General features: G+C 60.7%; 1 protein-coding gene across 5 annotated transcripts; it reads right to left on the reverse strand.

Moving 5' to 3' along the window:
- Window positions 1-649: 649 nt before the first annotated feature.
- On the reverse strand, window positions 650-27,729 carry TP53I11 (tumor protein p53 inducible protein 11). Of its 5 annotated transcripts, none has more exons than XM_019812310.3 (10): window positions 15,867-16,029; window positions 15,138-15,351; window positions 8,373-8,431; window positions 5,895-5,968; window positions 5,000-5,147; window positions 4,336-4,394; window positions 4,051-4,099; window positions 3,539-3,635; window positions 2,465-2,566; window positions 650-1,782 (listed from the first exon to the last, which is right to left on the reverse strand). In XM_019812310.3, the coding sequence occupies exons 5-10, from the start codon at window positions 5,126-5,128 to the stop codon at window positions 1,649-1,651; spliced, it is 570 nt and encodes a 189-aa protein (XP_019667869.1). In that variant the 5' UTR covers window positions 5,129-5,147; window positions 5,895-5,968; window positions 8,373-8,431; window positions 15,138-15,351; window positions 15,867-16,029; the 3' UTR covers window positions 650-1,648. The 5 variants fall into 5 exon arrangements, with proteins under 5 accessions (XP_019667869.1, XP_011285096.1, XP_011285097.1 ...); XM_011286794.4 differs by having other exon boundaries at window positions 8,373-8,473; XM_011286795.4 differs by lacking the exon at window positions 8,373-8,431 and having other exon boundaries at window positions 15,223-15,351.

The following is a 27,729-nucleotide window of genomic DNA, read 5'->3' on the forward strand; positions in this document are numbered from 1 at the left end:
AGGTGCCTCACCCAGGCTGCAAAGCCCATGCTTTCTATTCCCCCGTGCCCCCTGGGTGTGTGGGGGGGGGGGCGAGCACTGATCCACCACGCCCACCGGTGACTAGGACAAACCACCCATCACCCTCCAGAGGATCAGCCCGGCCTTAAAAGGCCTGGGTCAGATACAGGACGCGACGGGGCCCCAGGGCACTGAGGGCACTGCCCACTGGCCATCCACTTGACTCCCCAAGGTGGCGGTGGGCGTCCAACCCGCCCGGCCCCTCCCCTCCGCGTGGAACAGTAGTTACAGCTGGGCTTCGGGGACAGCCGGGCCCGGTGTGGGCAGGGCAGGGGGCCCAGGCAGAGGTTCACCTGGAAGCAGCCAGAGCTGGGCTGCACCTGCCCCCCCCCCCCCCGCCCTACCCAACACTATCCCAAGACGAGAAACACGTCTGGGGCCTGGGCTGCCTTTCTCTACCCCTGTCCCCAGACCGTGAGGGCCACCACTTCTGTGCACATTTGAGGCCTAGAGGGAAGGAGAACACTGGGAGTGAGGGCTAAAGGGGGGCACACGAGCAGGGGCAGGGAGGGTGTCCTCAGCTCTGAGGGAACCGCGTGTTAGCCTCCTCCAGGGCACTTGGGGTGGGGACGACATTAGAGGAGTGGCCTGCTGAAATATTTCTATTTATTTCCCCTGCTGAGTTTGAAGGGCACCCAGTCCTACCCCGCCGGGTCTCGGGGGCAGCACCCCGGGGAGAGGGCGAGGGTGCGCGAGGGGACTAAACCGGGCAGACCGGAGGGACGAGGAAACGCCACTGCGTCTCTCTCTTCTTCACCTCCAAACCCCATCACGGGGGTTCCACCTCTCTCTGCGTCCGCTGTCGGGGCCGGCCTGGGGGTGAGGCTGGACCCAGGCCAGTTGGGGGAAGGGGACTCCTAGGGGCGTCCGGGAGCCGGGTGGAGGCACGGCAGCCTAGAGTAAGGCCCTAGGAGAGCCTGTGGTGGCCGGGCTTGGGGCTGGGGACCGGGCTCTGGCGACAGGTGGCCCACTGCAGAGGGAGGCTGAAAGGGAGGCACCGGCTCAGAGACCACCACCCCTGCCGGTCCGCCCGCAGCTGGGCTGTGGGAAGGGCAGGCGTGTGCGGTTAGGGGGCAGGGGGCAGCTCCCATGGGTGGGGAGGGATAGGGGCACGGGGTCAAATTCTTGGATTTTTCCAGGCATACACGGAAGCCACGGTCAGCCACATGGGCACTAGAGTGGCCGGGGGTGTAGGGAGGACCGGGGGACAGTGCTCAGCCTGTCTCAAACCAGAGAAGGGCCTCCCGGCAGAAGGGGCGAGAGCCCCATCTCAGGCCAAAACCCCACGACTCAAGCTCTCCAGTGAGTGTCTGTCCAGGGGATCCGGAGGCCAAGAGACCCACGAAGAGGAGGCGTTCCTGTGTGGGGCGAGGGCCAGAGGTTCAAGAGGCCCCGTCCCTCCCCAAACCTGAAAGCCCAGGAGATCACAGCATTTGGGGGTGCCCGGGAGGAAAGGAAGGCGGTCAGCCCCGCCTGCCTGGGGGCAGGCCCGGCGCAGGGCAGGCTCCTTCCTGCCTTCCAGCAGCCAGAGGGAAACTGAGGCCCCGGGACCTCCCCGCCACACAGGGGCCCCTGGCCCAGCGAGTGGCTAGACTTTCTTGGGTTTTCGGCCCACTTGGTAATAGTAGTAAATGCTGATGACGACAAAAAGGAGGCGGCTGGCCAAGAGCAGCAGAATCCCCAGGGACGCGAGGCCGGTCTCCGCGAGCGTGGCACTGATCACTGTGGGAGAAAGACCGGGAAGGGACAGACGTCAGCGGAGGGGTGTGCCTCACCCTCGACCCGGGGCGACATACTGACGGGCGCCCGGGCGGCTCAGTCAGTTAAGTGGCCAAGGTCGTGATCTCACCGTTCGTGAGTTCGATCCCCGAACTGGGCTCTGTGCTGCCGGTGCAGAGCCTGCTTGGGATTCTCTCTCTCTCTCTGTCTCTCTCTCTCCCCCTCCCACGCTCGCTCTCAGAATACATACATAAAGAAGGAAAAAGATGGCATGCTGAGCTGGGGGGGTCCTGCCAGCTGCTGGCCCTCACGGACATGTCTGTTGTGACGTCCCCCACGTGGCAGGTACTGGGGCAAGGGCGAGCATGCCATCACACCTGCTCTGGGTACACAAGTGAGCGATGGGTTATGGGAGGCGGCAGGTGCACGTACACGGGGGAGGCTGTGGCTCTGTGTGTGTGTGTGTGTGTGTGTATTCAAGAAGGTACAGGTGTGTATGGGTAGATGAGCACAGGGGCACAGACACACAGGTAGACACGGCCACGAGAGCCCCATCCCCCTCGGATGGATTTCATCACTTCCTGGAAACCAGGCAGCAAGAGCTGGAAAGCCAGGGGCCGCGCCGCCCTGCCCACACCTCCCACCCCGTCAGCCTCCCTGTCTCACTGCCCACCTCAAGACTCACCCAAGAACTGGACCCCAAAGTAACAGGCTTCGGTGAGCAGAGTCCATCGGATGATCACTTTCTCAGCCGTGTAGAGAGCATTCCACATGATCAGGGAGATGCCTGGGGCAGGGGGGACAAAGAGCAGACTGGGGAGGGCGTCTTGAGCCCTAGCCCCTTGGGGCAGGGGCCCGTTCCTCCTCCACTGGGCAGATTTGCCAGGAACCCAGACTTCCACTTTCCCCACCCCCATTCACACTCCCCAAATTAAAGCCATCCGCCATCCCACTGAACCCCATAACCCTAGCTCTCCCACTGCATGGGTGATGTCCTTGAAGCCACCCCGATCTCCACCAGCCCTGCCCCTGCCCCCTGGCACTGGTGCAGACCCTTGAAGGATGAGTACAAGTGCAATCAGCAAAGGTTGGGGGAAACTGCATGTGCAAAGGCACGGAGGCTTTCTGAAACGGGGGACTGGGCATCGCGAGATGCGGCCGGAGCCCAGGGCCCACGGTGGGATATGAGGGAGGCGGGTCTGGGAAGGTAGGCTGGATCCACCCCACAGACCACCCCGAATGCCAGGTGGAGGGGCTGGGCCTCTATTCTGCAGGTAAAAGGGACCGCGGGATGTTTTAGAGAAGAGGAGGGACGCTACCTGTGCTAGGCTTTAAAGGCTGTTAGCTCAGCTTCCGGCCAGGCACGGGGTGTGACAAATTCGGAAACAGAATGGTTCTAAGGAGAGGCCCGAGGGTGGGAGGGGTTTTGCAGACCCGTGTCGATTTGGCCTCCCGCGCTAGGCCGTGAGGACCTGGAGGGCAGGGCCCGAGCCTCATTCACCTCTGTACCTGGATGACCAGGTGGGGAGCTACACACAGTAAGTATTCGGTGTTTGCCCGTGTCCACTGGGTGCATTCCAGCAGTGGCCACGAGATGGCAGCACACACCCAGCAGAGACAGACTCAGCTCAAGGGAGGGACAGCAGGTGCTTAGAGGGGGAGCCCACGCACAAAGAAAGGCTTCCCCATGCTCCTCTCAGTCCCCGTTGGTCCCCGGCTGCCCATCACGTCCCTCGGAGTCTGCCCTAGCAATACTCACTGAGGAGGGCACCGCCATAGAGGCGGATGGGGGTCTTGCTGGTCACCTGGGCTCCATCAAAGACCGCATCATAGAGCTGGTCAGGGAAGGCGAGGGCCTGTGGACATTGGTGGGAAGTTCATGGGCAAAGTTGGTGGGGGTCGCTGTTGAAACATCCTCTGGACATGTCCCTCCTTCCCCCCAGAAGCAGGGCTGAGATCCCTGGGGGCAGTCCACTGTCAGAACCTTGATTGGCCCCAAGCCTTCCGTGCCAGGACAGAAGGCTCTGGGTTTCTAGGGGCAACGAGTCAGGAATGTGGACCACGGGAGCTAGGATGTGCCACAGCAGGCCGGGTACAGGTGGGAATGAGTGTCGGGAGCTGGGACTGTGGAGGGAGCTAGAGGGCCTTCAGCATGATGACCATGTGGGTAGAGGCAGCGGGGCCCCCAGGGTAGAGGAGGAACCCCCAGCAGAGGTTCAGAGGCAGGACACAGGGAGCCGCACCCGGGGCCGGGGGCGGAGGGGGGCTCACCATGATGGCGATGCCGGAGAAGAGCACAGCAGAAGCAAACTGCCAGACCCTGGGGACACGTGGAGAGACGGGTCACAGCCAGGCCCCTTGCTGCTGCGCCCAGGCCCCAGGGGACCCTCCCCTCTCCAGCCAAGATGTCCAGGGATGGCTGGCGTTAAGGGGAGGGAACGAGACGGGATGGAACCACAGGCACGAGGGCACCGGGGCAGAGCTGATGCGGCAGGGTCTGGCGCGGCCCTTCCCCATAACCCTGCCCCCGGCCCAAGCTCACGCTCAAGTGCTCACCTCAGCCCCAGAGGCTCCCGAACAGCAAACTTGATTTCATTGCCCAAGACCTGGCTGATCTGTGGACAAACAGGGGTCAGGGCCATGCCCAGCCCACTCACTCCCCTCCCGGAGCCCCCTGGCGTGTCCGGGCACCCACCGGGGTACTTCTGCTCAGCCAGAAGGTCACCCAGGCTGGGAAGGTCACACTGAAGCCACCCCCCCTCTGCCTGTCCTTGACACCAGGGCTTACACAGGAAGCTGAAAATATGGTGGTGAGAACAAAAGCTCAGGGGTCCCCTAGACACGGGCTTGAAGCCTGGCTCTGCCACTTACTGGTAACGGCCTCGGGCAAGCCCTGGCCCTCTCTGGGCCTCAGTTTCCTCCTCTATCAAATGGATTAATAACCATCCCCCAGCACTTTAGTGAGATTCAATAATGCTTATAAAGCGATCGTTGCAGTAGCCGGCACATAATAAGCGCGAAATTCATTCTAGCGATCTGTCTTCGTTTTTGTTACGATTCCCCGGACGTCGCCGTTAAGTTCCTAGAGAAAATGAGCTAAGTCCTGGGGCTCCTGCAGCCGCAGCTACTCTTCTCCCAGATGGCAGGCCGGACCTGCCTCCCCAAAGGGGTGTTGAGGTGGGCCCCTGGGTGTGGCCAGCTGAAGGCCCCCCCGGCCCACCTTGGAGCGGTGCACCTCCCCGTCGTCGTCCTCCCCGCCCACGCCGAGGATCTTGCGGGTCTTCAGGCGGCTCACGAGGTCCGTCTGGCTGTGCTTCTTCATGAGAGGCGGGGGCTGCTTGGCCGCCATCTCGTCCTGGAGCCGCTGTCTACGGAGGCCCAGGGGAGACACCAGCCTCAGCCACAGGTCCTGCCCGGCCCCCAGACGTCAGGGGCACCCAGTTCGGACCTCGGGGCCTGGCGAGGCCTCCCCGTCAGCGTGGGGCAGCAGGGGGAGCACCAACAAGAAATCTGAGGGCCCAGGCTTGGTAGTCGGCTCCCTAACTACCCGGCTGCGTGAGGAAAGGGGCAAGTGTCTCCCTTTCCTGGCCTCGGCTTCCTCGTCTATTAAATGGGTGGGGGAGGATGTCCCGAAAGCCCTTCCCGCTCTGTGAGCCTATCGGGCCTAAAGGCACCCGGTACACCCCAGGTCACCAGGCCGGACGGAGCCTTTCAGAGCGTGTGCGCCCAGGAAAGGCGTTCGGGCCCAGATGAGACCACATCCGGGAGGTGGGGGCCATCGGGAGTCTGGGTCAGTCTTGCCAGACGAGGGGTGATCTGCCCGAGTCCTGGGGTCCAGGTCCCCCACGGAACTGTGGCCCAGACAACCCCTCCGCCTTAGCCAGACTGCCTCCCTGTCTCCCACATGACCTCCTTCAAGCCGCCAGGGCTGAACAAAGGGGAGCGGGGTGACCCCGGGACCCAGCGGAGCCAGGGGAAGGACGGCCGGGATTGCTGGTGGAAGCCCGTGCCCCTCCCTGCCAGGGGCACGCACTGCCAGCCTCTTCCCCTCCCCGTGTCTGCTCGCCATCCTCCACGTCCCCCGCCCCCTCCCCAGCCAGGTCTTGAGCGCCTACCGTCTACCAGGCGCTGGTCTGGGAGACACGGAGATGACTTGGCCGCCGGTCCTCCGGTTCAATCAGCACCACACCTATGCAAAGGAGATAGAAGTGTAGACCCCGGTGAGGCAAAGGCCTCCGAAGGCTGGCACTGGGCTGGGAACCACCAGTGTGCAATGGGGGCTGCTTACGCCCATTCTACAGATGAGGAGCTCAATTCAACAGAGACCGGCTGAGTGACTCCAGCACCCCCACCCCCACCCCCCACCCCACCTTAGCCCATAACTACCCTCTGGCAAGGCCGCAAGACTACTCTCACAGATGTTGCCTGCCCCTCTGCTGGGCTTGCTGGACCTCCCTGACCAGGCCTCGGACCTGGGTCCCAGTCTGGCTGCCAGTGGAGGGGTGTGTGTGTGGGACCAGCCAAGTCTCCCCCTCCCGGCCCTGGTCGGGGCGGCCAGAGGCAGAGCCGCCCTCACCGTCCTAAAATAAAGCACCCGGACAAAGCAACATCAGAACGGAATCCAAGTGTGGGGCGTGTGGATATCGTGGCTTCAGACTCGGGTAAAGGAGAGAAATGACAGAGTATCTCAAGTTTGGAGCTAACCACACAAGTTGGTACCGATGGCCTCCGGTGAGTGACATTCAAGGCCAAGGGCCCGCCCAACCCCCCGGCCTTACTTACAGCTATGCCGTCCCTCCCTCCACACTCACCCTGGGGCAGGGGAGGGGCGTGGAGGTGGCCGCTGGTGGCCAGGAAGGCCCTCTGGCGGAGAGGTGACCAGCCCCGCCCGAGAAAGCAGGGTTTAGCCACACTGCTCCTCAGGGGCCGGGCGCTGTCCCCACACCTCAACGCTGGCCACCACTTCTCGTGACGCCAGAGGCTACAATCAGCCCGGTGTCCCTCCCGCTGCCAGGTGGACCCGCTCGAGACAGCCTGCAAGGGCCGGCCAGCCGCTGCTGGTGGCGGCTGGGGCTCGCCCCCCCCCCACCCGTCCTCGGCCCAGGAAGCACCGGGGGGGGGGGGGGGCGGAACCCGCCCTCACCCCTTCTTTCTCTTCCGGCCTCCCCTCTGGACTTTCTTTCTTCACTCTACATACTGCAGAACTGACATTCTTTGTTGTTTCCAGTTCCATAGATTTTTAGGACGTGTGTAGATTCACACACCTACCACCGGGAAGTCAGGACCCCTGCCCGCGTCATGCTCTCCCCTCACCCCTAGCCCCTGGCCACCACGGATCTGTTGTTGGCCGTCACCCCGGCTCTGTTCTTCTTTTTCCCAGTGCATTATATACGTAGAATCGTAGCGACTAGAACCATTTGAGACCGGCCCCTTTCATTCAGCATAATGAATGAGATGCCTTTGAGGTCCATCCACGCTGCTGGGCCAGTCAACGGTCTTCTCCTCTTTATGGTAGAGTAATATTCCACGGGACAGCCGTGCCGGCTTGGCAAGCCAGCCATTCGCTGAAGGACCGCCGGGCCGTTCGCAGAGTCTGACAATTATGAACGGACCTCAGTCCCGCGGCATAAGGCCGGCCCTCGGGCCAAGCCCACCAGGCCTGGGCTGCATCAGTGACCCCAGCTCAGAGCGACAGCTGCCTTCCTCCGCCCGGTGACCCCTCGCCACCAACGCGTGCACGACGCTCCCCTCCGCGCGGCAGGCCTGAACCTGCGAGGCAGGGGCCGTGGAGCGTGGCGGGGCCAGCCCGCAGGGACTGGGTACAGAAAGGGGACTACGGTGTCCCGGGCTCCATTTGACATCAGCACCGCTCTTGGGGGGGACAGGCTTTATCCACAGGCACCGCCATCAGGTACCCGGGCTGGTGGGACCCGCTGTGGCCTCCCCCAGCCCAGCCCCCAGCAAGGAGCTCATCACCAACAAAGGGCCCTAGGGCCTCCCAGGGACAGGGAAATCTCCAGGGAGAAGAATCCCCTGCACCTGCCTCTGCACAGCTAACTCCTCTGAGCACTAAGTTCTGTTCCTTCTTCACCCACAGCACAGGGCCCAGCCTGGGGAGGGCAGGTGGGGGGCTGTGTCACTCCCATACACCCGCCAGCCCCTCCACAGGCCCTACCCCCCAAGGCAAGCCACGTACACGGCCCCCTCAGATCTGCCCTTGAACTTGCTTCCCTTCCCACTCCAGGTGTTTTTCAGCCTGGCCTCACCTTTTTTTTAAATGTTGATTTTATTTATTTTGAGACAGACAGAGGAAGAAAACGAGAGAGAGGCAGAGCGAGAGGGAGAGAGAGAAAATCCCAAGCACGCTCCGTGCGGTCAGCATGGTGCCCGACATGGGGCTCGATCCCACGAACCGTGAGACCATGACCTGAGCCAAAATCAAGAGTCGGAGGCTTAACCGACCGAGCCACCCAGGCGCCCCCAGCCTGGTCTCATTTTAACCTAAGTGAGGACAGAAGGCACCTTCCTTTGCCGTATCCCCTGCATCGCGTCTGAACCAGATGTGCGTCCGAATCCCGATTCTGGCCTCTTACCTGCTGTAGGGCTTGGGGCAGCTGGCTCCCTGAGGCTCTCCCAGCCTCAGTTTCTGCCCCTGGGAAATGGGGGCCATGAGAACACTGGCTCCGTGCATGCGCTGGAGGATAGGGCGAGGGAACTCAGACCCCTCTGAGTCCCTGGGTGCCTGGGGCAAAGTGCCCTGCCCGCCCACACTCACACTTCGCTCTCTTCCTTCAGCCGTTCAGCCGTGCACAATGGAAAAAGCCTGCCCCGTAGGGCGGTTGCTTCCTTCCCAGGGCCAGCTGCCTTCGAAGGGCCCCCAGGGCTTCCCCCAGGTGAGGCCAGCTGCCCGAGGGAGGCTGAGGGAAGGGGCAGCGTGGAGGACAACCAGCCAAGCAAGGAACAGGTGCAGGGACATTGCAGCCTGCAGTCCCCTAGAGCCTGAGTTCAGGACCCTCTACGTTCTGCCCCTGGCTGGCCTCTCTGACCTCAGTTCCCAATAAAGCCAGCAAGTCGCTGTCCTTCTGAACAGTGGTCCCCATTTCTGAACCACTGCCCCCGGGAGGGTCCTCCCTGCTCTGGGTCCCCCCACCCCGACACTCCTGGTTCTTTAAAGCCGCACGGCCCCTCCCTCCGGGCAGCTTTCTGGGACACAGCCCCTCCCGACTTCCGTGGGTCTCAGTGTGGGCGGCCCCTGGTCACTTCCAGCCCATAGGCCTAGTCACATCACGGGCACCTGGGCTCCCGGAGACCCGGTGATCTGAAGGCAGGGTTGTTATCTCGTCCAAGCATCTTCCCGCTGGGCCTCGGCACGCGGGCGGGCCCTTCATCGGCACAGGAGTGACAGTTGGGCTGTGGGCAGCAGGCCTCCCGAACCCCACCCAGAACACCCAAGATCACGCTATGTTAGACGTGGCAGGGCCCAAGGGGGGGGGGCTCTGTTCCAAACACACACTGGACAGGGCAGAAAGCTGAGGCCCAGAGACGGCAGGGTCTGCCTCGGGCCACCCAGGAGCTGGTGGCAGAGGAGTACAGGAAAGGGGTTTCGCGGTCAGGCAGGGCTGGGTTTGAATTTGACACCTCCTCCTGGCTGGTGGTCTCGGACAAGCGGGTCCAGGGTGCCGAGGACACAGAAGAGTGGGTGCCAATGTCTCGGGGAAGGGCCCGGCCCATGGGGTGCCCGGGAAGCGGCGGGGGTCAGGACAGGCGGGGAGAGCAGGCGGGGAGACCTCACGACGGCCACCTCCACGAAAGCTGCAGCCACTGCTAGACGGCCAGCGCCGCGGGCCGGGGCTTTCTGTAGGTCTGGCTCGCGGGGCTTGGGACACTTCCTGGCATGGGAGGGGCTCGGCAAATATTTGCGACCGAGTAGTGAGCTGGGGAAGGGTTTGAGAGCCCCCCACCGCTGGCCAAGCTCTGACTCCCTGCAGAACACACACACCCCCACGCATCAAGTGCAGGGACGTCTTGAGGCCAGGAAGAACATAAAGCTCCCAGTGGCAGTAAGACAGAGAGGTCATGACTACACGGAGGCCGGGAAGGGAGAGGTCTGTCAGGGGTACAAAGTGCCAGGGGAGAATGGGAGGGGGGGCGGGGAATATACTGCACGATTAGGCCAACTTGGGCTCAAGCCTCAACTCTTTCTCTTACTTGTCTGTGACCTCAGGAACCTTTCCCAACCCCTCTGAGCTTTCATCTCATCCTTGGTGAAACCACACGGCTACTTCTGCGCTCACAGGGTTGTGAGGAGACACTGAGCACAGGCACTCAAGGGGCCTGGCACCTGCTGTGAGCTCCATACAGGACAGCAATTAATGACATTGCTTATGGGGCGGCTGCCAAGGCCCTGCCCTGGCGGCAGGTCAGACGGGCCTGGGGCGTCACTCCCATGCTGGTCCTAAAGGACCTCTCCCAACCCCCCTACGGCCTCCCCAAGAAGCCTGCCTGGTTTCCATAGAAACGGCCGGACTGCAGAGCTGTCCCTGGCGTGGCGACTGTGCCCACGAGGGCTGGCTTAGAAAACTGACCGGCAGGGGGAGGGGAGAGGAGAAGAAGGGCGCCTGGGGCCCAGAACACCCACCAGCTGATTCGGGGCAGTTGCTGCTGAGTCTCAGAGCCAAGAACCACCTCCTTTTCGAACAAGACCCTCTGCTAAAGAGACAGTACACCTGTCCCTCCCCCATCTGGTAGGAACTGCCCCGGAGAGCACCCACCCCAGGGCTGGAGGCAGGGGACGAGGACTTCCAGACCAGGAATTCTCTGCAATCCCCATGACAACCCTAGGAGGACGGCTGTATCGTCACCCCCCATTCTACAGACGAGGAAACCAAGTGACTTATTCAAGCGTCTCGGGGTAAGTGGCAGAGTTGAAACTTGAACCGAGGTAACCGCACTTCAAACAGACATCCCGCGAGGAGCTGGGGTGTGTGGGCAGGGCCAGTGGTGATGTCTGGGGAACCTGACCTCCAGGAAGAACTACGCTGTAAGCCACCTTCCTCCTCACACCTCCCTTTGAAAGTCTCTGGCAGGTTGCCAGCGTCCGAACTCCTTCCTTCCTTCCTGGGGTCCAGCCTCCCCCGGGTGAAGGCGCTGTGGCTCTGGCGGGGACCGGGGCAGGGCCGCGGGGAGGCCCATTGTTCTGTTATCACACGGGTGCAAAATAGCTGGAAACAGGGGCTGGGACAGGGCAGTGCCAGGGCAGGGGGCAGTGAGAGGCGGAGCCTCCAGGCCCTGCTCGGAGAGAGCGGAGGTGAGGAGGGAGCCCCAGCAAGGAGCCCGTTCATCCACCCCATCGTCCCTTCCTGGGGCAGTCCACCAGCCCCTTGGCCAAGATGGGGTCGAAAGACCCCCCCAACCCAGAGCCCGCAGCCTGGGTCTTCAGGCGGAGTGAATCTCACATCTCAAGGGCCGTACGGGAGAGGCTTGGGGATGAAGGGACCCGTGTTCCTTACTAGCCCTACGCCTTTGGGCAGATTAACCTCTCCTGCACTGGAAATGGGGGTCACGAGGCCCGACTTACCAGCTTGTCGGCAAAGTTGCAGCAAAACTAAGAAGCCCCAGGACACAAAGGGGGCTTGGCTAATGCCGGCTGTCCTGCGGACATCATCACAGTGACTGCTAAGGTGCAGGTGTGGTCCTCGTGGGTCTCGGGGCCTTCGGGCTAAGGCACAAAGCCAAGCCGACTTCGGGCAGCGCGTCCCTTGAGGGTGTAGTTATTCTAAAGGCCGAGCCGGCCTGAGGCAGTCAGCCTCGCCTGTCAAGTGGCTGGTGAGCCAGTCAGGGCAGGGCCGTATCATCTCTCTGGCGCGTGTCCCACGTCACCCCTGGGCTCAGCGTGGATGCAAGGGAGCAGGGTGACAGGTAGAACTGGGAGGGGGGGGCGGGGAGCATGATGCAAATCCCGCCACGGTGACAGGCCTAGATCCTGAGTCAAGAAAGGGATTCCACGTCCCGTTTCCAAGAACCTCCAGGAACGTGGGAGCTGCCAACGGAGCCCTGAGTCACTGGCGGGGAGACAGGACAGCTGAGGTCACCAAAGACTGTGCCACCGCGGGAAAACCAGGGCCCAACTGTGAGATTCGGTTAATTCATTCAAAAAAAAAAAAAAAATATGGGAGCGTGGTCTCTGGGGCCCTCCCGGCTGTGACAGTCATGATTTGGCTTCTAAATCCACACTCCAGCGGCACACGAGGCCCGAGCTCCCGCTGCCTGGGGGCCTCTTGGGGACACGCATATTTTATCCACGAGGTCTCTTTGTTTTGAAGGTGCCTGATTTCCAGAATTGCAGAGGAAAGCCCCAACTTTCATCATAAACAAACATCTGCAAATCGTCAGGGACGAAAAAAATAATAAACATTCCCCGCAGTGTCGGAAAGGGTGGGAGAGCAGGGGACAGGGAGGGGGCATCCCCGGGCCTCACCCCAGGGCCTGAGAGGGCTGCCGTGTGCAAGCGGGATTCAGCCCTCGACGGCCATCCATCCGGCCACCCATCGTCACTCAGAAGTCGCTGAGAGGGTCTTCCCTGTCCCTACCGTCACTCACAAAGGGCAGAGCACATGGGGAATTTCCGTCCTCTCAAGCCGGGAATGGGCCCGCCTCCCCCACAGCCTGGCGACCGCGTCAGGGCCCTCAAAGGCAGCTGGTGCTTCTGGATCCCACGGGACCATGATCCTGGGGACGGCCTGGCTTCCGGCTGCCATGGGGCCAGAGCTCTTGAGAGGGGGCAGTGGACATACGTCAATACCCCACCGCCCCTCCCACCGCTCTCCAAACCTCTACGAGGGGAGGACAACAGGGGCAAAAGGAACTTCCCTGCAGGGATGCCAACTTTTCCAGAAGCGAGAGGTGATTTGCCCTCTGGGTGGCTCGGGGGAGGCAGGCAGAAGGGTCCCTGTACTTTTCCCGGGATGCGGATGGGCCAGCCAGGACTGCCCATCTCCCCCGGGTTTGGGGGCTCTGGCTTAGTGGTCAAAGGAGTGGGTTAAGACTCAAAAGGCTTGTGTACCTGCATGGCGCTGGGCCAGTGACGCCACCTCTCTAGGCCTCCGTTTCCTCATCTGTTAAATGGGTGTAATAAGGCCACCTACCATCCACTGATGGGGAGGCGCACAAAAACACCCAGAACAGTACCTGTTCCACTAGGAGACTCAGCTTCTTGGCCTCAGTTTCTCCCTTCACCATACCAGCTTCAGAACGGTCCCCTTCAAGGGGCTACATGTGGATACAGAATGGGGTGTTTACAAGGGACGGCCAAAGAAGGAAATGGGAAGGGAACAGGGACTCCCTCTGGGTCCGGAGGCAGATGCGGCCCGGAGGCACTCACGACAGACGGGCAGGGAGAACCTGGAGAGGGTTTGGCAATGGGTTGCAGGGATATGGAGCCCCTTGAGCTACTAAGCCTGGGTGGCTCCCCTCCATGTTTCCAGCTCTTGGCCAGGCCTGACCCTGGCCGGGACGCAAACCAGTGTGGCCAATGAGTAGCTGAGCTGCAGGGTGAAGTGAAAATATTATAGGCCGGGAGTCAGAACATCGGGCACCCCGCCCTGCTGCCACCGCTACATGTCCTGGGGTAACTTCAGAGCCATCCGAGCATCACTTCCCTCCTCTGCGAAATGGACAGGCGTCATTCCTTTTCAGCCAGCCTTGCCTCCTATCTCTTCCCCACCCCCCTCTCTCCACCCCAGTCACGCTGGCTCCTTACTGTTTGTCAAATACGGCAGACACGTTCCTGCCTCAGGGCCTTTGCACAGGCTGATCTCCGCAGGATCTTTATTTACCCAAGCTATTCCCACAGTTCACTCTTTCAAAGCCTTGACTCGCAAGTCACCTCCTCAGGGAGGCCTCCTCGACCACCTTTATGTAAAACAGCACCCCCACCCCTCGCCTCGACACCCCCTGACACTCAACTTTTCCCCCTTCACCCCCCAATACGCCATCTAATTTATTTTATCATTTGTTCCTCTACCCTTTAAGTGTCAGCTCCGTGAGGGAAAGAATCTTCATTTTGTTCTCAGCTACCTCTCAGTGCCTGGGACTGTGTCTGGCACTTCGTTCACTAAATCACCGTTGGCGTCGGGCCCACAATTTGTTCGGTAAGTGAAAGCATGGAAGAGTCTAGAACTGTGTATGTCTAGGGGTCACTGCTAATTTCATGGCTCTCCTACCCGGCACACCGGCGAGGGGGAGGGCCTTTCTCCAGAGGGGCTGGAGGGTTGTCCGTGGCTGAGTATAGAGTTGGAGAAGTTACTGCGGGGCCTGGGGGCAGGGATCCAGCAAAAGTGTTGACAGCTAGACAATGGTGAGGGACTTTGGGTCTCAGCCCTCCACCCCAAATCTGGAAGGATTGATAAAACCTACAGCATGTGGGTGGGGAAAAAAAGACGCCAGGGCTGCTGATCCCCGGGGTACTGGAGCCAGAGGGGACCTCAGGGACCGGACGGCCCATTTTATAGATGGGATAACAGAGACCTGGGGAACACACAGTGCCTTATTTCCTAACAGCCCAACGAGAAACACCTTTCCTCCTCCTGGGCTGAGGGTGAGGCTTCCGCTAAGGAAGGCACAGTGTCCCCTCCTGGCACTCCACCAACGCCCCCCCACCCCGACCCACTCTCCGTCCCTGCGCTCTTTGGGCGGCAGGAAGAGAGGGTCTGCAGAGGGCCGTGGCCTTCTCCACACAGGCCACCAGCCGTGTAGGTCCAAGAGGCCGCACAGTTGGGGTGGGCATCCCTGCGGCCCTGATGCGTCCTCCCCACAGGACTGTCCCACCAGGAAGTTTGTCTGAAGGAAATCAACCAGGAAGCGCGGGGCGGTGGTGGGACCGCCGACTCGGCCTTGGCCATGGGCGCTGGGCTCTGGAGGAGCCTCGGGGTTCCCGGCCTCCGCCCTGCTCCTGCCCCCGCCCACCTAGCTCCGGCGGCGGCGGAGAAACTGGCTCCCCCGGGGCCGCGAGGGGGCGGCGGGAGCCCGGGACTGGGTGGGGGCGGGGAGGGCGGAGCGAGGGGACGCAAAGCAGGCGCCGGATACTGCGGGGCGCGCCGGGGATGCGCGCGGGATTCTGGCGGTTCCTCGACAGACCCCCTGGATGGGTGCGAGTATTTTGTCCGCGGCAGGAGCCCCAGCCCACGCAGAGCCAGGCCGATGGCCCCACACTGCCCCCTTCCTGCTGAGCGCGCGACTTAGGGGAGACTGGGGGGGGGCGACGTCTCCACCTGTGCTTTCCTGACCCTCCCACCCAACCGCTGGGGCTTAGGCGCGGCTTCGGTTTCGGCCTCCTCCCCCTCCCCCCTCCCCCTACCTACCTCCCCGGCCGGGAGTCGGGGGTCTCTCCCGGTCTGGCTCCTTCCTCCTCCAACGTGTCCTTTATCTCCGGCTCCAGACACTCACCCACTTTCGGAGACCCGGGCCTGAGAGCTGGGGACCCCAGGCGGGGAGCTCCGGACGGTTGGGCGCCCCCACGGCCGGCCGAACCCGTAGGACCCGCCAGCGGGAACTCCGCCACCGCGATCAGCGGCCCTGCGGGGGCGAAGACAGAAGGAGGGGCACTCGCAAGTTTGTGCCGCGCACTCCTCGGACCGGGGAACAATGGCGATGGGGGGGAGGGGACAGAGAACCGAGCGCGGGGACAACAGTCAGACCTCAGGGAGACAGAAACTGCTTTTCGCTCTTTCTCTCTTGCTCCGAAGCACAGGGGGGAGGTAAGGGCGAAATACACAGTCCAACGGAGCAGACACAGCGGAGGGAGAAAGCCAGGGGAGACAGGGAAACCGAGGCAGAGGGAAGGAACCGAAGGGGCTGGAGGACTACGCCTCGGGGGGGGGGGCCGGGAGGGGACCCCTGGAGTCGCGGCAGAATCTGCCGGGGCCGAGAGGTCCTGGGGCGTCCAGGTCGCGCGCCCGGGGCCCCCATGACCCTGCGGCCGCAGAAGCCCCGCTGGGCTGGGCTGGGCTGGGCTGCGCTGCGCAGGTACCGGCCGGCGGCGGGAGGGGAACGTGCGAGGCTCGGAGGCGGCGGCGGGGGACAGAACTTACGTTCCTAGCGCATGCTGGCGCCGGCGCTGCGCGGGGCTGGCGAGCCAGGGGACGCTTGGGCCCTCGGGAGCCTCACATCGCGCCGCCCGCGCGGGGCAGGGCAGGGCAGGGCAGGGCCGGGCGGGACTGCGCGCGGCGTCCTGCGCGGCCGGGGTTTGCCCGAGTCTGGCGGCCCGCGCTGGTCCCTCCTCTCGGTCCCGCGCGCAAGCCAATGGCGCGCCGTCCCCTCCCACGCGCCGGCTGCCTCGCCCCCGAGGGTGGCCGCCGGGCGGGAGGGGGAGAGGGGTTGGGGCGACTGGGCTCCGGGGCTCCCCAGCCGAGGCTTTCCTAGGGACTGCCTGCGGGGGGCGCGCTCACGCCCCGGGAGAAGGCGCCGGAGAATGAAAGCGGAGGGCCCGCGGCGCCCAGGAAGACTTTTCTGGCAAGTTTCTGAAGCCGGCGCCCCTTTCGTGAGACTATCAACACCCCCACGGGTTGGCAGACCACGCTGTCTTAAATATCCTTGGGGTATCCCCTGGGGCCTAGGCCAGTGTCTAAAATGGAAGGGACTGCTTTGGCTGGTAGATACCCAAGTGTGTAGGGAACACAGTGACAACAATGGTCACCATCTGCTGAGCGCACGCTCCCTGCCAGGCACCGTGTGCGCAAGGAGTTACAAGCGTTAACTCGGTTGATGCTCACAACAGCCTATACCAGCCGCGTGATTCATCCCATTTTACAGATGATGATCATTGACTTCGGATTTGGGCTTCCAGCCTAGACCCCCCCCCCCCCCGCCTCTCCAAGTGACACCCACCCCTCCACATATACCTCTACCTTTTTCATCCTAAAGCCCGGCCTCAGCCATGTCGCTGTAAGCCGCACTGTCACAGGACTAAGATCTTATCTGGGGCTCCTGGACCCGTCCTGGGGGGCACAGTTGTCAGACCTTGTATCTCTGCGCATCCTGCGGGGGGGGGGGGGGTAAGGGAGGGTGATGGGGGTGCTTTGGGGTCTGTGGGAGCCTGTCAGCTTAAAAGAACCAGGCTCCTACAAACAACGCCCCCCCCACCCCAATTTCTGGCTCATTTCAACCCCCTGTGACCAGTAATGTGCCTCCCACCCCAGATCTCACCACCCTGCAGCCTTCTTCTAAGAAAAATGCCTGGATCTCTTCATTTTAATCTGATGGGAGTGGGGGTGGGGACAGAAAGGCAAGGTTGAAGACACATTCCATTTCATGAGATAAGTAAATAGAGCAGGCAGAGGTGAGTGGTTGCCCCAGGTCTCTAGCTAGGTGGGCATTTTGACTCCAGGTCTGAGCTCTTTCTGGACCAGGTCCTGAAGGGTTAATCAGGCAGGCTCTGGGAGTACCCTGCCCGGGGTTCAAACCCTGGCTCAGCCATCTGGCAAGTTATTCAACCTCTACATGGCTTATTTCCTCCGCCTCCGAAATGGGGGTGACCAATACCGGGAACTGCCCGGGTTGTTGTGGAACAGCAACAGCACACACTTATTGAGCACCAACTGTTTGCCAAGCAGACTCTCACCTGTCTCCCCGGAGCTGGGAATGGGCGGGAGAGGCTCTGCCCTTTGCACGGAAGTAAATGGAACGGGGCCTGGTTTATAGAGAGCTCTCAGTGACAGTGAGCTGTCCTGATTACCAAGGGAACGACTCTGATCCGGAGCCACCTTTGTGGCCCACGGTGCCACCATCCCTGCACCCAGCCGGTGATGGCCAATAATGAATAGGTAAGTGAGTGAACGAATGGACAGAACTACAGATCGAGACTGTTCCTAAGTGTGTTGGGTGAAGTACAGACCCAAGGTCCACCCGACTTGAGGCTCGACAGGCGTCTTTCCAACAACTCAGTCTCAACTCGCTGCCTTAACAGAGCTGGCTGAAGCTGGGATGATGAATTCATTTGTTGCCTCTTCTGTCTTCCCAGCATGCAAGGCTCTGGGTCACTACAGGGAGGGTACCCGCCTTGCTAGTGTGCAGTGTCGCCTCTGATTGTCCCCCCCCCTTGACATGGAGACACTACCAGTGCTGCCCTTGGTATGATCACTGTTATATCCAAGGGCCTGACATCAATAGGAGAGATTTTGTAACAATCACCCAAGATCTCCAACATGGAAGGTGCTGCCTGAGTGGTAGTGAGCACCCCGTCACTGGAAGCATACAAGCAGCAGCCAGGGAAGGATTAATGAGGGGTGCTAGGGAAGGGACTCGCACCTTCGGTGGCACAGGATGTGGATAACCTTTGAGCCCTGGGTGCCTTGATTCTGTCTTCCGATTCCCAAGCCCATCAGTGGGGAGCCTGGGAGCACAGGCTGTCCCCCCATCCTCACGAAGGAGGCAGTGTTGACTGGGCTCTTCCTGTGTGCCGGGCAAGGTGCCGGGTGCTGGGGCTCTGGGGGTAACCAGGACCCAGTCACTGTCCTTGGGGAGCTCATGGCTCTCGGGAGTCAGACGCACACACAGCAGCAACGGAGACAGTTCACAGTGACCGGCAAAGGGCTTGATGGGCAGGAGGAGAAAGAAGAAGCTATCCATGACCCCAGGCATCTGCAGTCCTTAAAGCGCCCATTAGAAACTCTTGCTGTCTTCCTTCCTACTAAAGTGACTTGCATCTAGTTCAGGAATGTTCCCTTCGACTGGCATGCTGCTCTTCACTTCTCTGTCACCTCATCTTTACACTGGGCGTAAAAAAACAACTCACTTTGCTGGGCTGTTGTGAGACAGACACTGAACGTTCGTAAAGTGCTCCCCAAATCTAGGCACGAACAGGTGCTGTGGCCTGCTGACAAGGAGGTGTCCTCTTTGTTCGCAGTGCAGGAGGAGGAGCATTGCCAGAGAGGATGAGAAAAGGGGGTTAGGGCCCTGGCTCCACTCCTAACTAGCTGTCTGACCCTCTGCGGCACCTGAGAAGCGGGAACATAAAAATACCCGCCTCTAGGAGCTCATCAAGTGTGGCATTTAGAGGAGAAAGGTTTGCAGGCTGGAAATGCTGATTCCTATTACTCTCATGCTTACTGTGATTCTCATTGTGAAACTGTCCCTCAGAGCCCCAGGAGGGTGGGGGAGGGTGTGCGTGAAGGTGGAACCCCCCCCCCCCCGGGAGGCCAGCGGGGGGAGCATCACTCCCCTCCAGCCTCCCCCTGGAGCCTGGGCGCAGCTGGGTCTCAGGTTGCCTGCCCCGGTCACCCTCAGCAGGGGGTGACAGCACCTTCATGGTGCCTGTGTCCGTGTAGGTGCACGCACTCTGACCCGTGCAGCTGGGTGGCACGTGGGTGAGGATGTGCCTGGAGGGTGGCATGGGCACAGGAAATGCCCGTACCTGCGGCCAGAAATCACTTGTGGATTGTGAATTGTGAATCCCTCGGGAGGAACGTGCAGGCAACTGGATTTCAAAGACTCGGCAGAGGGACTAGTGCGGGCATCCGGGGAGGAAGAGGAGGAGGGGGCTAGGGGAATGCCCACTGGGCCTAGTCTTTGGGGCCGAGGCCTGGCGACTGGGTTCACAGTGATCCCCCTCCCTGGGGATAGCGGGCGGGGTACAGAGAGGAAGAGACTGTCGTCAGAGGCCCTTGTGGTTGAGGACAGGGGTTTTAGAGCTGACAGACCTGGGTTCAAATCCTAGGTATGGATCACGGGCCAGTGCTTTCATTTCTGTGAGCCTCAGGTCCCTGGTGTATAAAATAGGGAGCAGGGTAGAGCCTACTTCCTAGGGGTTTCTGGGAGTTAAGCCCCTTGGCAAGGACTAGGCATTATTGTTGATATTATTGGTAGCAGCCCAGCAGAAGAGAGGGAGAGGGCCTCTGCAGGTGCTGGTGTTTTGTAAACTGTAAAAGGGAGCTCTGAGAAACGAAAACTGTGGAGCCACGGTTAGCTAAAGCTGCCATGAGGAGCGCCATTTTGGTCCAAGATGGGAGGGCCGTTGTCCCAGGGAGTGAGGCAGAGGAGTTAGGCTTTCGGAACGCCTACCAGTTTCCCTTCCTGGTTCCCCTCACTTCCTCCAGATTTTCCTTCCCGGTTACAGAGCCTGTCTGGCAAGAAGACCTCCGGGGGCTTCCTCTCCGCTGCTGGTCGCCGGCTGAGCGCCCCTTTGGGGACCGTGAGGAGCAGCTGCGGGATCAGGCAGGCCTCCCCCACACTGCCTGCCCCCCGCCCCCAGCCTGGGGAGACTGGCCAGGCCTCCTTCCCTCCACCCCATTCCCTGGAGGCCGCCCTCCCTCCTATGAATCATCCTCACAGCCACCAGCCACACCGTTGGCTGTGGCAGCTCCTCACCTGTGGGAGAGACAACCCCTCGGGATGGGGGTGGAAGCGATGGGGTTCAGCGATGGGGCCTAAAGTAAGGGTGGGACCGCTTGGGGGCCCCGAGGACCACAGCCAGCCCTCTCCTGCTTCCAGGGGGCCGAGGCTCCAGAGGCCAGGTCTGAGCAGGACTTGGGAGTTATACCATCCTAGATGTAGGCACAAGGCCCTGGTCCTCTGCTAACTAGCTCTGGGGTCTTATGCAAGTTTCTCGGCTTCTCTGAGCTTCCGTGTCTTCATCTGTCAGACGGAAAGAGGAAAATCACGACGACCTTCAGGGTACTTGGAGGATTAGGTGAGCGTCTACGTGTTAAGTCCTGAGCTCAGGGCCTGGTTCACAGTAAGTGCTCAATAAATGCTCATGGACGTAAGCACTGAATGAACACGTGGAAATGGCGGGGGGCCGGAGTGGGGGGCGGTACATGTGGCTGTCTGCAGGAAAGTCATCCTCCACCAGCTGGGGGAGTGAGGGGGATGTCCAGGGGCCTTGTCTCCTAGGCCCAGGACACCCAAAAACTCAGGAGGGACTATCCCTTGTGGGCACAGCCGACACTTTTGCAAACCAAAGGAGAGCTTCAGGCCGGGTCAGACTCTCAAAGTGCTGAGCCCTGCCAGACAAAAGAACTGCTGTGTGGGTAGGGGGCAGCAGATTGGAGACCCCAGGACTGTCGCAGTGAGAATCTACAGCAGCCACTCCGGGCTGGAAGGTCAGGGCCTTGGGTGTCTAGCTAGGGCTGGGGCCAGCGCCTCCCCCGCCTGCAGCCCAAGGGGATGCTGGGCCACCTGGGTTGCATACCCCCAGAAGGCTTTATCATCATCTCAATAGATAGCCTTTTGAGCACTGACTGTGTGCCAGGCACTGGTCTGGGCACATTATATGTACTTAATAAATCTCAGGAGGTTGGCACCATTATTAGCCCCATTTTAGATGAGGAAACTGAGGCCCACTGAGCGACGTAATTTGCCCGAGGCCACACCCTAGAAAGCGCTGAGGTCAGGACTGGAACCCCAGGTAGTCCGGCCCAGCGCCCCAAATGGCTCTGACCGTGCTGCTGACGGGGGCGGGCAAGGATGGCCCCCGGACTCCTGCAAAGCAGTGCGCCACCCCATCCCCAATGCAGTCCTTCAAGTTTGGGACCAGGGCATCAAGGGCCAACGGGTTCTAATTCATAAAAATCCCTTCGGAGAAATGGTTCTCAAAGCAGGGTTACAGGGAACGTGTTAGAAACGCAACTTCTCGGTCCCACCTCGGAGAGCAAACTCCGGAGGGAGGGAGTCCCCGGGGCGTCAATCTGCATTCCCGCAGGTGGATTCCGACCGACCGACCGGAGCTAAAGTCTGAGAACCAAGGCTCTAGAGTTTGCAAAGTGCATTCTCAGAAACCGACGCTTCGGGAGTCTTCGGCTTGTCCAGGTAGAGCGAACTAACGAGTCTCCCTTTCCCAGAGTTCGCGTCCGGGAAGCGGATGAGATGGGCCCGGAACCCACGGCGGTCGGTTCGGGAATGATTTTGCCGCGTCCTTGGGGCCAGAGCGCCCACCCTGGGGGGGCGAGGGAGGGGCTCTGAGCGGAGGGGCTGCGGGGGCGGGGCGGGGCCGGGTGGGGTGGGGGTTGGGCCAAAGGGGCGGGCCTTGTGTATTGCTCCCCGGGAAGGGCCCCAGCCCCAAACTACGCGAATAAAGCCCGGCCTGCCATTTTGAGTGATCGGTTTATTAATACTCGCGGGGCCGCTGCCGAGGCGGATCGCAGCAGCCTGGCGGCCGCGCGGCATCGTTACGTAACCGCTCCGGGGAGCGGCGCAGGGCCGGCGCCGGGCCGCGAGCTAAGGCGGGCTGGGGGTTCCGGGCGGGCGGAGGAAGCACCTGCCGCGGAGTCCGCACCCAGCGCGCCCCTTCTCCCGCGCCCGCGGCGCGTTAACCCCTGCGTGGCTGGCCGCAGCCCTCCGCTCCCGGTGGAGGGGCTCTCAGAGGCGGATCCCCTGTCCTCGGGGACCCCCCCCTCCCCCGCCGCCCGGAGGTTGAGCCAGGGCTTCCCCTCCCCCAGTCACCACCGCCTCCCCCTCGTCCCACGCTCACTCTGAGCTGAGAGAGGGAAAAAGGCCGTAGGGCGGCCTGTGGGTGCAAGACGCGTGGTTTGCGCATCCAGCTCACCTCCGCGAGGTGACCCATTTTACAGATGGAGCTTTGAGGCTCCGAAAGGGTTGGCTTCAGGCGCCAAGAATTCCAGCCCACGAGGGTGTCGGCCCCAAAGCCCACGTTTCGGCCCTCGCACCCCACAGCAGGTCTTTGTAACCTCCGTGGGTCGGTTGGTGCCTCCCCTTTTCCATCTGGGGTCCCAGTGCCAGGATGCTATTGAGGGGGTGGAAAGGACTGTGTGCGTCCTTGGCCTCAGGGCTGGGAGAAGGGGTTTGGCTCAGGCAGCACTGGAGCTGGAGTCCGCCGAGCACACGGTGCCAAGGACATGCCACGGCTGTTTGGGTTGGTGGGGGTCAGCATGCCGGGCCTGGCCTCCACATTCCCCACCATGCCCAGACCCTGAGAACCAGCCCGTGCCACACCCCACACGCTTGGGTGCTCAGCCCTCGTAGACTTTGCCCAGGCTGGGCCGTCTGCCAGAAATGCCCTCCTCCCACCCACCGTGCAGTGTGCCAACTCTGGGAAGTCTGTCCCGGCACCCCCACTCCGCCCCGCCCCCTACATCAGTGACCCTTCAAGGCTGTCTCTTCCCTACATCAGTGACCCTTCAAGGCTGTCTCTTCCAGCCCTCGGAGCACCTGGTGACAGCTCCTAACACATTGCGTTATGGGGGCTCTTGTTACCTCTCTGCCCCCATTAGGCCATGTCCTTTGGGACAGCGGCTCTGTGTCTGCTCATCCTAGAATTCGCCCCACCAGGCCTGGGACACACTGGGCCTCTCCCAGCACTGGGTAAATTTGAGATGACGAGTACAGCCCTCAGGTACATTTACTGCTTGGTGACAGTCTTCGGACCCAGACCACAGAACGCCACACACCTGCCAGTGGCTCTGCGAACTCCTAGCTGTGTGGTCTTAGTTAACTTTCAGAGCCTCTCTGGGCCTCTGTTTGCCCGTTCGTCACAGGGGTAACAGCAACCCCAGGCTCGCCAGGTTCGGTAGCATTTATTGAGCACTTACAATACGCAAGAGACTTCGTGCACAGTACACAGCAGCCATGAGGACGTAGGGGCTGTTACCGTCTCCGCTTTAGAGATGAGCTCTCACCAAACGGCTAGCTGATAAGGGGCAGAGCCTGGATTCAAACCCTGGTCCATATCTCCTAGGTTTCTCGTCTCCAATTCACGGGATTAGTCTGACGATTCGATGAGAAATAGTTAAGGACCGGCATACAGTAGGCGCTCAAGGATATCTCTGCACCTTCACTTGCAAGGTCCCGGGGCAGCTCTCCTTTGGCCCCTCAGTGCCCCCCCCCTCCCCCGCCGCCTCCCCTCCACCATCCTCAGACCTCAGGGCATTCTGGGAGCCCCTCGCCGGGGAAGGGGGTGGGGCCGGGGAGGGGGTGGGGCCGGAGGAGGGGCTTGCAGGAAGCCTTGGCAGAAGACAACGCGCTGGCTTCTGAGCGTAAATAAATTATTGTTTTACGTCCTCATATAAGAAAAGGGTACAGTGTGCGTTTGCCAATCTAAGCATGTTAGGCTGCGGCTTCCCTGTGTTTTGCCAATTGCTGACATGTGTTTTCAGCCCCAGGCAGTAAACAGAAGCCCACTGTGCCGGGCTGCTCCCGCCGCCCGCCGTGGGGAAGGGCCTCCGACCCGGCCAGAGTAGGTGCCAGTGGGGATGCTGAGGCAGGGACAGAGTTCCCATGGGCTTCCTCCAGGCCATGGGAACTCAGCGGGACGCCTCGCCTCTCTGAGCCTCGGTTTACACCGCTGACGCTGGGCGGATTACCAGCGCCCTGTCTGCTTCACACGGTGAGAAACGGTGCTGCGGAAATGCTTCGCACCGACAATAATAACATTTGTTGTCATCATTCTGGATCTCGAGGGCGGGAAGAGCACCGCACTCCATTTTGCCCCTCCTGGACCTCTTCCCCTCAGCTGCTGCCACCTGCCCTAACATGCCACCCAGCCAACCTAACCCAAGGCATTGTCACCTCCCCCGGGGCCAGCCGTCTTTCCTCCTTACTGGTCCCCCCAGCTCTCAGCTGTGCCCCCTGCAAGTCAGTCTTTCCAGGAGAGCTTTGAAAAAGTTGACCGATGATTGGGATCTCGCTTAGGATAAAATCCAGACTCGTCGCTGTAGATGGTATGGCCCTGCTTGTGCTGGCTCTCCCTTTTCTCCTGACGCTCTGGCCGCACCGAGTCCACCTTCCTAGTCCTTGTATCCCCTGAACATTTCTACCCCCCCGCCCCTTGAGGGCAGAGACTTTATCTATCTCACTCACCACTGTATTCCCAGCACCTGACTCCAGGCGTATTACAGAAGCTGAGGCAGGGGAAGAATAATTACTGCTAATTAATGACATGTAGAGCAGGGCCACTCCTATTTCAGAGGGAGCCTTGCAGTACACAGCCTGTGCAACAGTACTTGGCAGCCAAGGGTAAAGGCCATCCTAGATCTGCCACTTTATTTTGCAAGATTTGTAATAAACCTTAAAGTGTTGCAGCCAAAAACAATGAAGGAATGAATGCATGCAGACGCACATATACACATAAAACGAGTGAGAAGCGGAACTCCATTTTTGCCTCAGAGAAACTTGCCATCTGGTGGAGAAGACAGACCGAGCCAGATGCTACTCCCAGTTGCCTTCTTGTGCATCACTCTGTCCCCTACCTGGGCTTGTCCTGTGTGCTGTTGCCTCTTCCAGGACTTTCTCCCCCTAATTTCCCACCTCAGTTCATTTCCTCTCGAAACCTTTCCCAACCGCCCTACGTGCCTCCCCCCATCTCTAACTCAAGGCTGGGCCACACAGAACCCCCACCCCTTCCCGGCCAGCTGACCCCAGCAGTGCCCTTCAGGACATTATAGTGGATTTGGATTTGGCAGCTAGGTTCCAAGTGCCCAGGGCTGGCTGAGAGTTACTTCCAGACAAGACTGTGTCTGTTGGCTGTATCTTTGTGCCTAGCACAGTGCTGGCCCCTGGTGGGAGTCTAGAAGTGTGGGGGAGTCAGGGAGAGACTGAGAGCAGAGGTGGGCGTGGCTGCCCTGGCCCTGAATTAGAACCCCTCCCCCCATGCCTCTAACCTCTGAACTACTCCCCCCACCACCACCACCACCCTCCTGCCTCCTGCCCCCACCCTGCTTTCCCTGCCCCATCAGAGGTCCACGGCTGCCTGGAAGATGGTGAGAAATCCCACAGCCACCCTGGCCTCTCCTCTGTCCAGCCTTCCTGCTCCCTCTCCTTTGCTGTCTTTTCAGCTCAGTCCCCTCCCCCAAGCTGGTGAATGCCAACCGCGAAGAGGGGAAAAAAAAAAAAAAGGCCACTTGGCACCATCAACAGTGAACAATAACCAATTTAAGGAGTAATCACTGCTGTGATGATTGTCGGAGCCCTCATCACTGCAGAAAATCAGGCTGAGGCTCTGGGACTCCCAGGCTCCCCGAGCTGTGTTGTGTGGGTTGTTTAATAGCCAGGACCTCAGTGTCCCCATCTGTAAAGTGGAGGGAGTACCATCAGCCCAAGAGAACTGACCAAGTGTCACCTTAGTCTCACGGTTCTCCCTGGGGCTGCAAACCAGAGGTGGAGGTGATACGACCTGTGTGGGGCCCCTCCCGGGACATGTTCTTCCTGTGTGGGGCCAGTGGGAGGAATGCGGTCCCAGAGGTGGGCCTGGAGGGGTGACCAGTAGGTTCACAGCTTAGTGGGGGTGGGGGTGGTCTCAGGAAAGTCTTCCTAGAAACGCTGACATTTCATTGAGTCAGGAAGGACGCGCATGGGAGCTATGGAAAGTGACGGAGTGATGGAAAGTCAGAGGCGTCATCTGGTCCCAGCTCCTCATTTTACACGTAGGGAAACTGAGGCTCGCGGCGGGCTACCGGATTTGTTCAAAGCCACCCACACACATCAGTCGCAGAGCCCGAATTGGAATCTGAGTGGCTCGATTCCTGTCCCAGTGCTCTTTCTTATGATGTCAGACTAGCTCATAGCGACAATACGGACGGGGTGTTGAATTCTGCCTGAGAGTCAGGCTCTGTGCTAAATGCCTTACTCGTGTATATGCTGTTTCTTTTCCTCGTTGGATAATCCTGGATAAAGGGAGATTAGGATCTAGTTCCTGTTTTACCTGAGTGAGGTCCAGGGAGGTTAAATGCCTTACAAGGCACCCAGCGTGGCTGGCTTTTTGTAGCCTCTGCAGTCCCTCCCGGCTTCTCGGCTTCTCTGTTTTTCAGCACCATCTAACACCAGTGTCCCCAGAGCAGAGAATGGCTTCTGCGCTGCATCCCCGGGTGGCCTGTGTTTCTCTCTCCTCTCTAAAGAGGGCTAGGCAGGGGCCCCTTCCCCAGAGGGGTGAGGAGGGAGGCTTGGGCTTTTCTTCAAAGCAACCCCCCACTTCCAGGAAGGGAAGCCGTGCGGTCAAGGAGAGAAGAGGTACACATTTCAAGTCCCCGTTCACAAGTCTGCCTCTCTAGGGCCCCTCCTGGAAATGCAGTACCCCCCCCCCCCCCCCCCCCCGCGGGTGCCTTCCAGCTTTGAGGGAGGAAATCTGGAGGCACAGAAGGAGCCAGGGTGGGCCCAGGCCCAGGGAAGAGAGGGGACTCTCAGCAGCCAACGGGCTCCTGGCCCAGACTCCACACTGGGTGGGGCACAGGGACGCGGAGCTATCTCAGGAAATGGGGATATTGCTCTGGGCACCACAGAAGCAGGGCCACAAATCAAATGAATTCCAAGAATTCAATATCTTTTTTTAAATGCACCGAAGGGCTGTTGTCATTATCAGATTTCCTCACGGTTATTTTAGCGTCTAGTGCTGATTTTATTTAGGGTTGCGTTGGGGAGAAGGGGAGACATCATCATCTCTCCAGGACTGGGGGCCTTTAAGTGTTATCACTGGGGGGCGGGGGAGGCGGAGATGATCTCAGGGCCATTCCTGCCCTCCCCTGGGGAGATGGCAGGGGACTGTTGTCTGGAAGCCACCAACTAAGGAGCCATGCGTACTCAGCACCAGGCCCGGCTGTCTGTGAAATTTACCTGGCGAAATTGCACGCTTTTGGGTCCTCAGTGTCGTCACCGGTAGAATGGGGATAATTAGTCCTGTCTTGCCTGAGTCTCAGACCTTGAACTGCCATTCAGGCTCAAAGCATAGGACAGAATGGCAGCCCCTGGGAGACCTGGGCATTTCCTGGGAAGTTGACCGAGAATGCAGATTCCGGGGCCCTTCCCCAGACCTCCTGGGCCAGAATCTAACCACCCCCCACCCAGCCCCTCAAGAGAGCCCTGTGTTCTTACAGCATGGAGACCACACCGTGAGGCAGTGGGCACTCACCGGGAGCCGGCGATATGGGTCCCGGTCGCGCTTGTCCTCTGAGGAGCTGTGAGGCCTCAGGCTGGGGTCTGGTGACTCAGCCTGGGCCCAGAGGACTGGCTTGG

This window comes from Felis catus, chromosome D1, assembly GCF_018350175.1.
Source record: "Felis catus isolate Fca126 chromosome D1, F.catus_Fca126_mat1.0, whole genome shotgun sequence".
Classification (NCBI taxonomy): domain Eukaryota; kingdom Metazoa; phylum Chordata; class Mammalia; order Carnivora; family Felidae; genus Felis; species Felis catus.

Excerpts from the sequence above, each read along its gene's own strand:
- TP53I11 (XM_019812311.3), bottom strand. The coding sequence starts at position 5,128 with ATGGCGGCCAAGCAGCCCCCGCCTCTCATGAAGAAGCACAGCCAGACG. Across the intron at positions 4,100-4,335 it reads CGGGAGCCTCTGGGGCTGAG|GGTCTGGCAGTTTGCTTCTG; the intron begins GTGAGCACTTGA and ends ACGTGTCCCCAG. Across the intron at positions 3,636-4,050 it reads TCTCCGGCATCGCCATCATG|GCCCTCGCCTTCCCTGACCA; the intron begins GTGAGCCCCCCT and ends CAATGTCCACAG.